Here is a 14,932-nt window from a genome sequence, read left to right on the forward strand (position 1 = left end):
GTGCGGTAGTACCGCGCTGCGCAGGCTGAGTTGGTGGATAACGGTTGGATTTGTTCTTCCACTATATAAGGGGTGTCTTCCTCCTCTAGTTGACTACCTCTTTCACCTCCAAGCTCCATTGTTGCTCCAAGCTCCATTTTCGCCCGATCTCCTTCCCTAGCCAATCAAACTTGTTGATTCTCTAGGGATTGGTTGAGAAGGCCCCGATCTACACTTCCACCAAGAGAAATTTGAATCCCCCCACTAATCCCTTGTGGATCTTGTTACTCTTGGGTGTTTGAGCACCCTAGACGGTTGAGGTCACCGCGGAGCCATAGTCCATTGTGGTGAAGCTTCGTGGTATCGTTGGGAGCCTCCAATTAAGTTGTGGAGATTGCCCCAACCTTGTTTGTAAAGGTTTGATCGCCGCCTCCAAGGGCACCACTAGTGGAATCACGGCATCTCGCATTGTGTGAGGGCGTGAGGAGAATACGGTGGCCCTTGTGCCTCCACACCGCTCCAACGGAGACGTACTTCCTCTCAAGGGAAGGAACTTCGGTAACACATCCTCGTCTTCACCGGCTCCACTCTTGGTTATCTCGTGCCTTTACTTGTGCAAGCTTATTTGTGTTGTATCTCTTGCTTGCGTGTGTGCTTATTGTTGTTGCATCATATAGGTTGCCCACCTAGTTGCATATCTAGACAACCTACTTTGATGCAAAGTTTAAATTGGTAAAGAAAAGCAAAAAATTGTTAGTTGCCTATTCACCCCCCCCCCTCTAGTCAACTATATCGATCCTTTCAGAGGGTATTTAGGTCCTACCTCATACTGATGATCATGTGCTAAGAACAAAGTAGGGTTGGCTCGATGACTATCAGGATGATGATCGTATGACTTGTTATTAATAACGAGTAGAAGTTGTACGATGATGATTAGTAGGACTTGTTATTATGATGATGCATGATGCGAGCATGAAGAGTTATTATATATCTGTGGATGAAATGAACATGGATTGGATTGAAGTGAAGGCAACATGCATGTGGTGCATGTCGAAAGTAGTACAATCCATCAAGTTTGGATTGTACTACTTTCGACATGCAACACATGTTGTCTCACTTCAATCTAAGTCATGTTTAGGCATAGCAGTAGCAGTAGCACGGAGATAAGAGAGGACACATCTCTCTATTAGCTACCTATCCCAACCTAAATTAACCCCCAAAACCCCTAAACCACCTCCTTTAAAAAAAACAGCCGCTGAAATGCTGACGCGTGGAAGCTTATTGGTCCCGGTTGGTGCTACCAACCGGGACCAAAGGCCCTCCTGCCTGGGCTCGCCGGAGCGGCCACGTGGAGGCCCATCTGTCCCGGTTTGTATAAGAACCGGGACTAAAGGCCTAGGGCATTAGTAACGACCCTTTAGTCCCGGTTCCCCAACCGGGACAGATGGGCCTTATGAACCGGGACAAATGGGCCTTTTTCTACTAATGCTCCTTGCCATTGACAATGCAGTGATTGTTCCTGGTTCTATAAAATATTGCAAGGAAGTTTTGCTAGGCATGAATCAAGAAATGCGGCATTTAGATATGCGAGCAACCATCTATAAAATACTGTGTGTATTGAACTATTAAAGAAATTATCATCTTCTAATCTCCCTATTTTGCAGATTTTGTATGCTAGATCCCCACCCGGGTTGAACGGCTGCATCCACCTGTTGTTATGGTAATGGAATCCCTCCAATTACATGAAGAAATATAGTTATTGGTTTATCTGATAGGGATCGTAATTGTAGCACCCTAGCCTGGATTTCTCAAGGGTGACCATAGTGATTGTTGGAAACCGACCTAATGATTGATGGTGTTATCATGAGGAGGCAGTGGACCAGCGGTGGCGTGATTCAAAAGTAAGTTCAGATTGCCTCTGATATTTGATTTTTCTTTTGAATCTAAAATATCAGTCTCTGTGTTGTATCCAATCTATTGGATTAGAAATAGTTGGAAAACTATCACATGATTTTGATTGCACACTGTCCAATGGATGTAACAAGATTAGGTACTTAGGTTAGTTATAATATAATTCATTCTGCCATTTTATCGACTATAACCATTAATTATGATTCATTTTGATCCTGTTTATACACAGGAATCTTATGTTGTACTTAGATTAGGTACTCATCTGTTGTTCTCATGTCGTGCTGCCTTTTCTTTTACATAGCTGCTGTACTTAGATTAGGTACTCATCTGTTGTTCTCATGTCGTGCTGCCTTTTCTTTTACATAGCTGCTGCTGATTCTGCATTTGAGGATTTCACGGAGCCAAGCGATCTTCTCGTGCTCCGAGGAGCTTATAATTCAAGCAACCACGGGTTCACGGCGGCCTCCGCGCTTCCGCACCGATAAGGCGGTAATGTACAAGTATTTGCCCCAGCCGACCCACATGGACATGGCGTTGTACTACTAGCACCAACACAACAATTAAAAAGTTCTGTGTGATTCGTTGGTATAACTGTCTACACCAAAATCTGAATTCCAATTGGATAGGTCAAGTCCAGCTAGCTAGCATGCACACACTTTAGCAAATGTATTTCCGTCAATTATCTCTTTCAGAAAGAAAAAAAATATACAATCCTCATGATTTTCAAGTCGTGTTTAGAGGCACAAATTATAGCAGAGCGGCATTGCAAAGGAAATCATGTTTTCCAAACTGCACTGCAAGATGTTGGAAACCCTGTCAAAGCTTGAATATGAAATCTTTGTTGAGCTCACCCAAGTAAATTAATTAACACACGAGGGGCATGCAGTTAGTCAGAAGCAGAGGATATCATTCCAACATCACAATGAATCTACAACAGAAGGAGAGCAAATTTTTGAGAATGCATCTTTTCCCCCATTTTATCAGTTATTCTATACCTAGCGGTTTACTTTGCAAGTGTGCTTTCAAGCAGGCTAAAGTTCTCCACCGCAAAAATAAAAATAAAAATGCAGGCTAAAGTTCTAGAAGGATAAACATGCAATTTTTCGACAAATTAGGTAATGTCGATCAGAATATAACTGCACATCGCACGAGCAAGGTGCACATGGATATTCAACGGGTGTGCCTCACACCAGAGGCGGAGGCAGGAGTGCCCAAGCCACGATACCGAAAACCATGACTCCAACTACAAGCTGCTCAAAAGGCATAAATGGCAATCCATGCATAAATACTAGCTAGATAGAACTTCAGCTCAGTTTACATCACTGAATCTCCGTGCACTGCAGCTGCTACTGGTATGTAACCCGCACTCTAACTTTACCATGGTGGCATTCTCCATGGTTGGCACTGCAGATTATTTTTTCTTCAAACTGGTCACGGTAAAACGTAACGTTGTCACGGAAGGCCATGGTACGACGACCACCATCATCATGATCACAATGAATTGGAACATGCAGGTCGAACTTGAGCATCAGGACCGGCTCCAAGTATACAGGAACAACCGACCTCCGCTTTCTTCTCTTCTCCGCGAGAGAAGAGCAAGACGCTCCGGCCGTTGTAGAGCTGATGGTGCGCGGTGATTTCACCGTAGACATGGTAGACGGCGCCCGTCCTCGTGGCATCATCGCAAGATGCAAAATCAAGGCTGACATGCACATTGGCCTGTATGGCCGAGTGCAGTGCCATGAAGGTCAATTCTATTTTGCGGTTGCGCGTAACCGAGATGACGCGGGTCATGACATTGTTGCAAACGTATGGGTCGACTGTGGAGAAGGAATGACAAGCATCATGATCAGTTGTGCCGTCATCCTCTATGGTTTTGAACCTTAACCCAGAAGGTGTCGGTGAGGGCGCCGCCTTCTAAGTGGAGGATCAAATTGTTCTGCACATGTATTTTAAGTTAGCATCATATAATTAACAACTCAGAAGGAGATACAAAAAATAGAAAATAGAAAATATTGCATACCTTTAAATCAACACTGTGATAGTCTTTTTCTTCCTGGGAGGCCCAGTAGTAGGAATGAGCATTGGTCGCAACTAAGGTGCGCACGGCAAACAGCTCCACCCGGTACTGAGAAAAGGAGTACGCTGCGCGTAAATTATCACCGTCTCCATCATAGGAAATTCCATGACTTGGTGGTGGCAACTTGTTATGACCGGCATATTAGGGGCTTAGCCCAGTTAGTTGTGGCTTAATCCAATTATCTTAGTAAAAGGATTATATAAACTTGTGTAAAGATCCGTTTTGGAATTAAGCAAGAAGCAATCATATAACCCTAGCCGCCGCCTTCCCTGCGCCACATCTCCCTCTCAGCCGCCGCCTCCTCGCGCACGACAGCGCCCAGCCGCCGCCGGCCGCGAGTTCGCCCACGACCAGCTCCCTCCTTCCCCTACAACCTCCGGCCTAGACCCGGTAGAACCCTAGTTTCTACCACAACTCCCTATCGATATCGTCGTCACTGCTGCTGTAGAGGCCACGGAACCCGTTGCCGGCACCATCATCGCCAATGTCGTCATGGTACCTGCCATCATCCTCATCATCTTCTATGCTGCTGCCAACGCTGTCGTCGTCATTGATACCATGGTATCCGTCGCCGTAGTTGCCGTCAGCATTTTTGTGATGGCAGTCACCGGAATATTCTTTTTCTTCCGTTCCCTTCATCGTAGCATCGACGGTTTCTCCTCCCTCTTGGGTTTTCTCTTGCAATTTTCTTTCCCGGTCCTGGATTAACAAGTCGTCGAAGAATACTCCGTGTCCAGTAATGAATAACCCTAGCGGGTGCCTGTTTCAGGAGAGGGAGGATCCAGTGCTGAATGCGATGAAAAAGTCGACATATTGATATAACCGGGCAAATCAATGATGCTTCAATCGATCTACGTAAATCTCTTGAAAGTTACTTGCCTAGCTAGCTAGCAGAATCAAAATAAGAAGGGCGGATACAGGAATGATCGTACTGCCTGCAGATGACCCTCCGGCGACAACGGCCGGCGACATACCGCTCACGTACGCCCTTGGCTGGGTTGGCGGCAGACCTTCACGGGTAATGAAACCCTGGCTAGATGGAGCAGACGGTGCTTGCCTTCCTGATCGACCACTGCCATTTATACAGGATATCCACAAACCAATGCTGGCTCCTCCTGGGCTCATCTATTTCCGTTTCTCATCTAGGAGTTTAGTCAGCCAGGCCCACTGCTGCTTATATTTCCGGCGAGGGAGGTATACGGGGCACCTGGTATGATGGCAGACCAAGGCGACGGTGACTAAGCCGATGAGGAACAGCTGGAAGGCACCGGTCAGGATCATCGGCCCAGCGATCTGCCAAAGGGTCTTGCACACGTCCGGCAAGGTCCTGCAGCCGGTCATGGGCGACCGTCTCCGCGGCGGCCGGCGCCACCACCTGCTCTTCCGGCACGCACGGACTACGTACACTGAAGCTCCTCACAGCAAGCACACCAAGCTAGCCGCCATTCGTACATGCCTCGTACCTTTCGTAGTTCTGTACGTACAGGTTCAGTTTGCGGTCCAACCTTCCAGTTGCAACCAAGTGCTGACTGACCTATGGTTTGAGACTTTGGGCCCAAACTGTAAGTAGAAAATGGTCTGGATGGATTTGGCTTGCCTGACAAGGGCTATTCCTAAAGATATGTTTTCAAGACAAAAATCTTTATCGGCGTAGCTGCTTTATAGTGCATTATAGTGCATTTTATCGGCGTTTGTTGATAAAATTATAGTGCATTATAGTGCATTTACATGTGTCTTTTAATACTAGTTTGAGTTTGTTGAATTTTATCGGCGTAGCTGCTTTATAGTGCATTTTTTAAAGACACAAATGCATCTAAACCATTTCTTCTTTTATTTTGCAGGTGACCTTTTATTTACAAGGTAAACCATTTATTCCCAGTCTACTGATGGTTCATTGTGTTTCCTCGCCTCTGTTTCCTTGACAACGAACATGTTACTCAGATACTCCAAAATTCTAAACAGTCACAAATTTTTTTTTCTACTTTTTACTTCCTGGTGTAGCAAAAACTCTTTAAAATGTTCTACAAAAAGAGGTGACGTGCAGAATATGGTTTCTTCAAATAATAAATCGCTAAGAGATTAAAGCATGATTCAGCTCAGGTTTGCGCATTAAATTTCACAGGTGAAGAAAATACTGCTTGTTTAGACTCAGCTTCCCAAGCAAAGTCATTTACCTATATTTCAGATCGTTGCTGGCTGCTAAGGTTATCAGCCATATTCAGGCTTTCTTAATAAGCCTAACAAAAACTGTGTAAATGAGGCGAGTAATGGTCTCATGGAAACACGCATGCAAAATCATTCAGCCACTCACCAACACTATATAAACCAGGTAGCTATAGAACCAACTTTGTCTGATCATATCACCAACACCTAGGACCTAGTACTAATTAACAACAGACCATCATAACTCGTAACAAATAATCTCCTTCAAGTCGCCTTCGGCTTCTTGGGCATCCTGTAGCCACCGACGACGCAGGCATGGTCACGCTCAAAGGGCTCCAGGGTCACCTGCTCCGAAGGCTTGAACTGCTCAAGCTTCAGCTTCTCAACTTCGGCGGCGAACACGGCCTCGGGAGCCTGGGTGGAGTCGATACAGTTGGCCTGGCAAGAGGAAGAACCGTCAGATCAATGCAAATCTCCGACATTTCCAGGACATCATCTTCCAGGGCAAATGCAATGTTTCCTGAATCTGGAATCAGTACATACCTTGATTGAAATGACAAAGTGACCACCATTCTTCAAGAAGTATGAAGCATTAAGAGCTAAGATCCTAGCCTGCAGGACAGAAGATAGTTTGACAGGTTTAAGAACAATGGCACAGTTCAGAATCACTGATAAACATTGGCATATTTGTTGTTCAAGCTGATATTTGAACACTAAATTATAAAACAAACGACCTGCATATAATGTACTCCCTACGTTCCTAAATATTTGTCTTTTTAGAGATTTCAAATGGACTATCACATACGGATGTAGTCACTTGTTGAATCATTTCATATAGACATTTTAGGGTGTAGATTCAATCATTTTGCTCCGTATGTAGTCACTTGTTGAAATCTCTAGAAAGTCAAATATTTAGGAACAGAGGGAGTATTTAGCTAACACAAAAGACAATTTACATTATTAATCTTGGTCAATAATCATCAGTATGTTGTAAGAGATGAAAGTGCAGACTAAATATCCCAAACAAAGCGAGGTACTCCCTCCGCTCCTAAATATAAGTCTTTAGAGATTGCACTATGGACTACATACAGAGCAAAATGAGTGAATCTACACTCTAAAATATGTCTATATACATCTGTATGCAGTCCATAGTAGAATCTCTAAAAAGAGTAATATTTAGAAACAGAGGGAGTACAATTTAACCAAACATAAATAAATTCAGTTGACACTTCACAACATTAACCGGCCATTTAACCCTGCAACCTTAAAACGTATACATATCAGTAAGACAACACCGTAAGTAGTTTCAACACAATTTAGCCAAGTTAGTCACTTATAGGGCTTCATGATAACAATTTCAGTCAGTCATCAGCAGTAGTAACTAAAATGAACCACCATATGCACACATAATTCTTAGTATTATAGTACAGAAGCTACGCATGCCGCAACAAAGATCAAAGCAAAAGACTTTCAAGGAGCATCGTTCTATCAGCAAGGGAAAGTTGCAAACCAAAGCGGAAAAACGGAGAAGCAATTATACTTTCATCAAATCTGAAATTGTGCAGTCGCAAGGTTCGAAAAGTAAGGATAAATCAAACTTCCAAACTGAAGGTTACAAAAAACTACCAAGGAAAGGGGCGAATGAAATGGAATCAACTCATGCACCATTCAAAGTGAAGTAAGAAAACCCAAGTGTAATCAAAAATCAAGAAGAAAAATATGGTGATACAAAAAGTAAGAATTTTGGGCATTAAGAGCATCAGAGACTCGATTTTGCATCATCCATTGTGATGTCCTGAAGGGGAATCCGAGTAAGCTCATCATCAGCAATTGCACCAATACACCCAAAGAAAAACAGGAAAGCAATGCAAACAGATAAACCATAACAGCAAACAATAATCCAATGTAAATCATTATTACAAAAACTGAGCGGCCCTGTTCGAATAATTATAAACATAGGGAGTACCTAGAACTCATCTAGATGAGACGTAATTTGGTCTCATTCACCTGGAAAGCAAGAACGGATACAACCCACGTCAGCATACACGCATCTTATAGCATCACATCCAGTGGCTATAAAAGATGAATGAGACCAAATTAAATCTCATCTAGATGAGTTATAGCAAAACTGATAAACATAAATGCATAGTGCTATTTGATACCATTGCAATGGGAACAGTTTCATGAAACATCCAATGGGAACAGTTTCATGAAACATACAACAAAATGGAAGCCTAGCAAATTCAAGACAAAAGAATGCAGCAAGATAAATAAGAAATGGACTGGCATTGGGCATAAAATGCATCAGATACTCGATTTTGCATCATCCATTGTGATGTCCTGAAGGGGAATCCGAGTAAGCTCATCATTTGCTAAGCTCCAATGTAGCCACAGAAGGTGATCAAAACATAGCAGACAATGAAATATCACAACGGACAGGGGACAGGTCTACCGATAGGCAATCTTAATGAGCAAATAGTTATTGTGGGCATTTATATGATGACAGGTATACCTGGTCAGGCTGTGCAACATCTGAGAAGATAACATCAACCATGCCGACCAACATGCGGTACTTTGCAGGGTGCCTAGCATCCTCAATGATGGGGATCACATTGGTCCTCTTCTTGGCCATGTTGACAAGATCCCTGCCACTGCGGTGCGAGAACTCCACGGCATACACCAACCCAGTCTGCAAGTCACAAGATTTCTGTAAGACAATCTCACATAAATGGAAGCCTTTTATCAATCGTAAGTAGGTATGAGATCTCACCGGGCCAACAATATCAGACACATGAGACACTGTCGTTCCCGAGGCAGCACCAAGATACAGCACACGAGCACCAGGAGCCTGAATTAACAAGCGCAGGGTGAGCACATAAATAATGCCACAAGTTTAATCTACAGAACAACCTGGAACATGAAGGTTTTGACACAAAGAATGCATGCTAAAGCACAACGAACTTACAATCCAGATGTTGTCGACGCCGCCGAGAACAGCGGCAGCCAGCTTTGACCTGAAGGGGTTCCACACCCTGTACTCAACCTTGGTCCCGTCCTCGTTCTGCAATACCAGAGCAGAAATAAGCATGTTTTCATTAATATAGGTGCACAATGAGCACAGCAGAGCAGGAAATCTGATATCACAAGGAAACAATCATCTAACAAGATCCTACGAACAAGCGATTGCACTGAAGCTAAGCTGGTTCAACCTAGGTCTATCAATCCTCCTCCCCTCGTGGCAGACGGAGGAGCGTGATATGGTGCCGTATGAGAGTAAGAGCGGGGGCAGCGAGCGAGCACAGACCTGGACGGAGACTCGCTTCTCGCCGTAGACGGACTCCCCGGCGACCATGTTCTTGGTGCAGAGCGCGTCCTCCTTGGCCTTGGCGATGAAGACGCCGTCGTGCTTGTGCGGCACCACGACCACCTTGCTCCCGCCCTTCATGCCGGGCCCTCCCCTTCCGCCGCCCCCACGGCCGCGGCCCCTGGGCGTCCTGCCACCCCTGCCCCCGCGGCCTCCGCCGTCGCTTCTCCCGCCGAAGCCCCTGCCCCCGCGGCCGCCGCCGTCGCTCCTGCCGCCGAAGCCCCTCCCGCCGCGTCCTGCGTGAATCGTAACAGCGTCAGCGGATGAGAGGAAGAAGAATAAGGCAGAGGGCAGGGAGAAGGATGATGATTACCTCCTCGTGCCGGTGGCCTCATGGTGTCGGAAATTTGTCGCTGCCGCCGCCGGAGATGGAGGGAGGAGGAGGAGGAGGCTAGGGTTTTTGAGAGGGTTAGCGGCCGCCGGGGGAGCGGTCTTTTTATAGACGAAGACTAGGCCCATTTTTTTAGAATAAGACTAGGGCCCATTTAGAAATACGTAATGGTTGAAGCAGGCCGAACAATGTAAGATGATCCGCTGGCCCATGTATTAAGGTGGCCTTGTGTCCCAATAACATTTAGGTTCTGGGTTTCGCCGCTTGTAACATAATCAATCCGTTATTTTTCCGTCATTTATCGAGTGGATTTACCTCATCGAACGTGTTTTGTTAGGTCATCACATGCTAGAGAAGACCCGCAAACTATTTAATCTATTTCTTCATTCATTCAAGGAGATTTTAAGGTTAAAATTCCATAATATGAAAGTGAGGCGGGTCTTATTTTTTTCATGTACAAGCCACTGATATAGTACAATCCGAGTTAATTCTACTTCGTTATTTTTTCGTTCATTGATCGAGGTGATTTAAGGTGTGAAGTTCCATGTCTTCTCTTTTTCGTGCATCTAGCTCAAGTAGCTGTGTCTTCTCTTCTCTTTTCCTCGCGTAGCAATCCTCAGAAAATCCAGGGTCCTTTCGTAGCTAGTTCATCCATCCATCTAGCTCACTAGAGCTAATTCCTTTTTAAATAAATTAAGGGTCCTTTTCAAGCTACCTCAAGTACCAATCCATCTAGATTAATCCATCCATCCTTCACCAAGCTTACTATGCGTAGTTTCGCACATGTATATAAATTGATATGACTATATGTAAAGTAGCAATGTGATAATATTTAAAAAAATCCTTATTTCATAGGTCGTTGGATGGCTAAGTTGCTTGGGCTGTGAAAGGCCCAGGCACACAAACAACCTTGTAAGGCGCGAGCAAAAATCCAAAAAGAAAGACAACATAAAGGATCAAACTCACGACATCAAAGTCCCGACCATGTGTTGCCAGCCACTCAAACAAAACACATCCTGCTATTTGACTGAATGTAGAGCAACAATGTGTGACTATTTAAACTTTTTTTGCCTTGAATTTTGAATGAATTTTTCTGTAAAAAAACTCAAACCATTTTGTGAAACAAAAACAATTTTTAGAAAATGGGAAAGTTTTTTAATTTGAACAAAGTTCGGAATGAAACCAAAAATTTAAAGTTCCAAACATTTTCCAAAACAGGAACAAACTTATGGAATTCTGAGCTATTAAATTTGTTTTTTTAATTATGAACTTTTTATATTGAATTTTCAAAACAAAAGTGAAAAAAACGAAAAGCAAAATTTGAAAGGCAAAAAAGAAAAAAAAAAGAAAGAAAAAGAGAAAGTAACAGAAACATAACACAAACAAAAAACTGGCAGCCCAATCTTCGTAGCCCTGTGCGAAGCTCCGACTATTTTTGCCACAAGCGGCCAATAGGGTTTTTTCTAGCTGCGTGAGTAGAAAAAAAAAATGGCTGGCTTCACTGGGCCACAACGCTCGCGACCCACGTACATAATTCTGAACAAATCGTTTTTCATTTTCTAGCATATGGACACACAAAATTTAGGAGCACCTTGAATAAAAAGGAAATGATTTAGGCAGTGAACCGATGAAAATAATCAGAGAAACGCACCTTACTTTATTAGTAAAAAATAGTAAAAAGATAAGATATACTAGATCTCTAGCGCCGGCCCCGCTCAATGCTTGTGGGATCGCCCAATAAGGGACGCATTGAGGAGCGGTTTCGCGTTGATTTTATTTTTCCTCTTTTTTTCTTTTTCTTGATTTTCGTTGTTTCTTTCTTATTTTTCTATGTTTTTCTTTTTTGTATACACAAGAAATATTTTTTATATGTGTTTAACATTTGTCAAATACATGATTATCAGTTTTTCAATATATGTTTTGACACCTACTATTTTAATGCATATTACTCATTTTTTAATAAATATGAAGCTATTTTATAACGTTAATATATTTTAAATACATGATTTTTTAAAAATATATGTTTTTCTACTTTTTCATACTCATTGTACATATTTTATACACCTAAAATACTTTATGTACATGGTTAACATTTTTCAAATACATGGCCAATACTTTTTTAAACACACGTTCTTGAACATTTCTTCGAATGCGTGTTCAACATTTTTTAAAATTAGGTGAATTTGTTTTTGCATTTGTATAAATATTTTTCATGAACACGTTTTTTGGAACTCAAGAACATGTTTTTGAATGCTATCAACATTTTTTGTAATTACGCTAACAAAAAAATTATGCCGCGCTAACATTTTTAAAATTCACTTATTTTGTAAAATTTTAAGTTGTTTCAGTTTTTTGGAAATATGCATTCTAGTATATATTTTTGAAAATAAAGGAAAAGAAAAAAATGAACAAATGAAAGAAAACATTGAACTAAACAAACTAACCTGGGCCGGCCCATAGTGACGGGAAGACATGCAGAATTCGCTGCTTGAGGCGACACCTCCTTCTGATTATGTATACGCGGCATATAGCCGCGCCCATCAGAACACCATCAATGTTCATCTTCATGTTGTCGGGTGCGGAACAAGGGTGCAGTTAGAGTCTTCTCAATCAAGAAACAAAAAGATGCAGATGGAGTTGTTTGCCGAGATGAGCATGGAAAGTTCCAACGGGCGTCAGCACTCGGAAGTGTTGTTTGATGTTATCAGTGATCTCCCCACCCATTTGTACATTCTTTTTTAGGGTACATTATGCAATAAAACGGCGTTGCTCTTCCAGAAAAAAAGAGTCGAAACGGAGCCTAGACTTAATTTGCCTATATCTTCTAAAAAAGCACAAATTTTACCTAGAAAAAGGAACACAGCATTAATTATGTCATCTAAAAATGTTAATTATGTCTCTATAAGATAACCAGGAATCATTCTCCAAATTTTTTTCCTAAGGAGGAAAATCGAATCAATATGAATTGTTGTGCATGATGACAGCCATTCCATTCCATGATAAGGTGTTGCTTTTTAAAGTTAAGAGACTCTTGGCCCTTGACTAGTCCCTGTCCTGGCAGAAGCATTCAGCGGCTGGTGGCTGGCCAGATGGCTGGCCTAACAGAAGGACAAAACAGCAAGGAAGAACCTGATCCACGGCCATGTAAGATTAGGTTGCAAGAAAGATGAGGGCCTACCAGGATAGCCATCCAGCTTTGTCCCCAAAGGTTCTTCCAAAGGAGACATGGGAATGAAAGCGAGGCTCCTGTCATGATGGCTGACAGGGACACCAAATCTGCATAAAACATTTAGTAGTACGTCTGAGTCATGGTGTACTAACCAGCACCACCATAGCCTGAACAAAGAGAGAAAGAAAGAGAAGGTACGTAGTACAACCATGTAGCGTATTTTGATGTTTTGCCTTTTGTTTTTTACTCAAAATGTTGATCGTTTTAGCTATAAGTGGTTGAGAGCAGAGCTAGCTGCTAGCACCCATCCTCCTGCTGATATGATACGCATGTCACACCGTTAATGTACACTGGCTTATGTTTGACAGCTCGACCTGACGGCTACCCCTCTTGTGCTGTTGTCCGGTCATGTCGCCGATGGCCTTGCTTCAGGCATGGAAAGTTTGATGATCATGCATGCATCGGCGTAGCTTGCGCAGCAAGATCTCCAAAGTAATGCACAGTGACATGCACCTAGAACCTGACAGGTCAACTATCTTTTCTTTTCTGAGGGCCACCAGAGGACATCGCTCTGATTTGAGTTGGATTACCGGGCGGTGACGGCAGAGAGTAGCACGTACAGATCCCCAAGGACTCCATGAACCGTCGTACAGGTGGTACCTGTGCTGGCCAGATCACCATGGCAGATGGCACTACACTTGTACTGCCGCGAAATTTGCCGGTGTACTAGTACTACTCACCGGTCACCACCGTCCGGCCGGTGACCTGCCTTGGGGTGTGAAAGGTTGATAGGCAGCACAAGAAGATAGCTTTGCTTTGGAGAAGTCTCAAGGGAAGCTCCACCAACCCTTGGCGGCACACGCCGACGGACAATTTGCCGGTGACGTTGCGGGACACACTCATGCCGCGCACCGCACCCACGTACACAACACATGATGGGCACGCCAACAACTCCTCACGCATGGCATGGATCGGACGGCCACCTGAATGTATAATGTGCCCCTCCATTATTCTAGTTGGTGCAGTGTATTATTCTACCGCTGTCACCCATGATTCACTCGATCGTCAGGGTCTCCTCGGCGCACGTGCAGATGCAGAGCAAGCACACAGGATCTGGCTCTGTTGAGTAAATCAAAGCCGGTGGTACAGCTGAGTGCTTCGTTTAGTCTGCATTTTGCTATGCTAGTTAGTAGTATACGTTGTTGCAAAACCTGCTCCCACGAGGGCATCCACTTCGAGCCATGGCCTCTGGTACGTGTGGCGGTTGGGACTTGTGGGAGCGAGAGGCGATCAAGTGAGGCGCGACGCGGCGTGCACCGGGTGGGTGGGCTTTTGGGCGATAGGTCTCCATGTCTTGTCCTCCTGACCTTGCTTTCACTTCACTTGCCGTGCTGGGGTGGTCCAGAAAAGGAGTGTCTGCACGCGACCGACCAGCGTCACCGTCACTTTGGTAGTATCATGGACAAGTGGTGCTGCCATGCATCTCCGCAAACAAGGTGCCTTGGCTTTTGAGTGGACGAGTTATTAGGGCGTGACAGTCCGACAGATGATCAACGACTTTTTTCTTCAAGCGTTTTCTCGTTTTCCCCTCGGCAACTAGGGCAAACTAGGTTTCGTCGGCGAGCCTATGAACCCGCCCTCACTTTGCCTGCCGCTCCGACAGTCGGTGACACCCGAGCACACGGGTGCCACTTCGTCAGGTTTGTCTTGGAGACTTCGGCCATCCTTGAGTTTGTCCAATTGGATGTACACGATGGAGCTCCGACGTAGATTGCTGTCGCCTCCATGGGGCGGCGAGGTTAGAGTTTCTCATCGTGTGTGCGCGATAACAAGATTTGATGTCCGTTGTTTCATATGTATTCACGGGTTCAACGGCGACGGCAACGGCTCCATGGGAGTTGGTCCTTGGTGCACGTGCACAAAGACTTTCCAATT

At 44.0% G+C, this 14,932-nt stretch overlaps 1 protein-coding gene and 2 non-coding genes across 3 annotated transcripts; all 3 read right to left on the reverse strand.

The window, feature by feature from the left end:
- Positions 1–6,238: 6,238 nt before the first annotated feature.
- Positions 6,239–9,914, reverse strand: LOC123165498 (rRNA 2'-O-methyltransferase fibrillarin 1). The gene is made up of 7 exons (XM_044583156.1): positions 9,811–9,914; positions 9,438–9,733; positions 9,099–9,194; positions 8,904–8,981; positions 8,646–8,822; positions 6,677–6,745; positions 6,239–6,571 (listed from the first exon to the last, which is right to left on the reverse strand). The coding sequence occupies exons 1-7, from the start codon at positions 9,830–9,832 to the stop codon at positions 6,398–6,400; spliced, it is 912 nt and encodes a 303-aa protein (XP_044439091.1). The 5' UTR covers positions 9,833–9,914; the 3' UTR covers positions 6,239–6,397.
- On the reverse strand, positions 7,889–7,963 carry LOC123171761 (small nucleolar RNA snoR60). The gene has a single exon (XR_006485384.1). It is a non-coding gene; the product is annotated as a small nucleolar RNA snoR60 (small nucleolar RNA).
- Positions 8,434–8,508, reverse strand: LOC123171759 (small nucleolar RNA snoR60). The gene has a single exon (XR_006485383.1). It is a non-coding gene; the product is annotated as a small nucleolar RNA snoR60 (small nucleolar RNA).
- Positions 9,915–14,932: the final 5,018 nt, after the last annotated feature.

This window comes from Triticum aestivum, chromosome 7D (genome assembly GCF_018294505.1).
Source record: "Triticum aestivum cultivar Chinese Spring chromosome 7D, IWGSC CS RefSeq v2.1, whole genome shotgun sequence".
NCBI lineage: Eukaryota > Viridiplantae > Streptophyta > Magnoliopsida > Poales > Poaceae > Triticum > Triticum aestivum.

What these genes read in the sequence shown, in the direction of transcription:
- LOC123165498 (XM_044583156.1), bottom strand. Translation starts at nt 9,832, where the DNA reads ATGAGGCCACCGGCACGAGGAG. An exon ending in GAGGCCACCGGCACGAGGAG is followed by an intron (nt 9,734 to 9,810) that starts GTAATCATCATC and finishes CGATTCACGCAG; the next exon opens with GACGCGGCGGGAGGGGCTTC. An exon ending in ACTTTGTCATTTCAATCAAG is followed by an intron (nt 6,572 to 6,676) that starts GTATGTACTGAT and finishes TCCTCTTGCCAG; the next exon opens with GCCAACTGTATCGACTCCAC.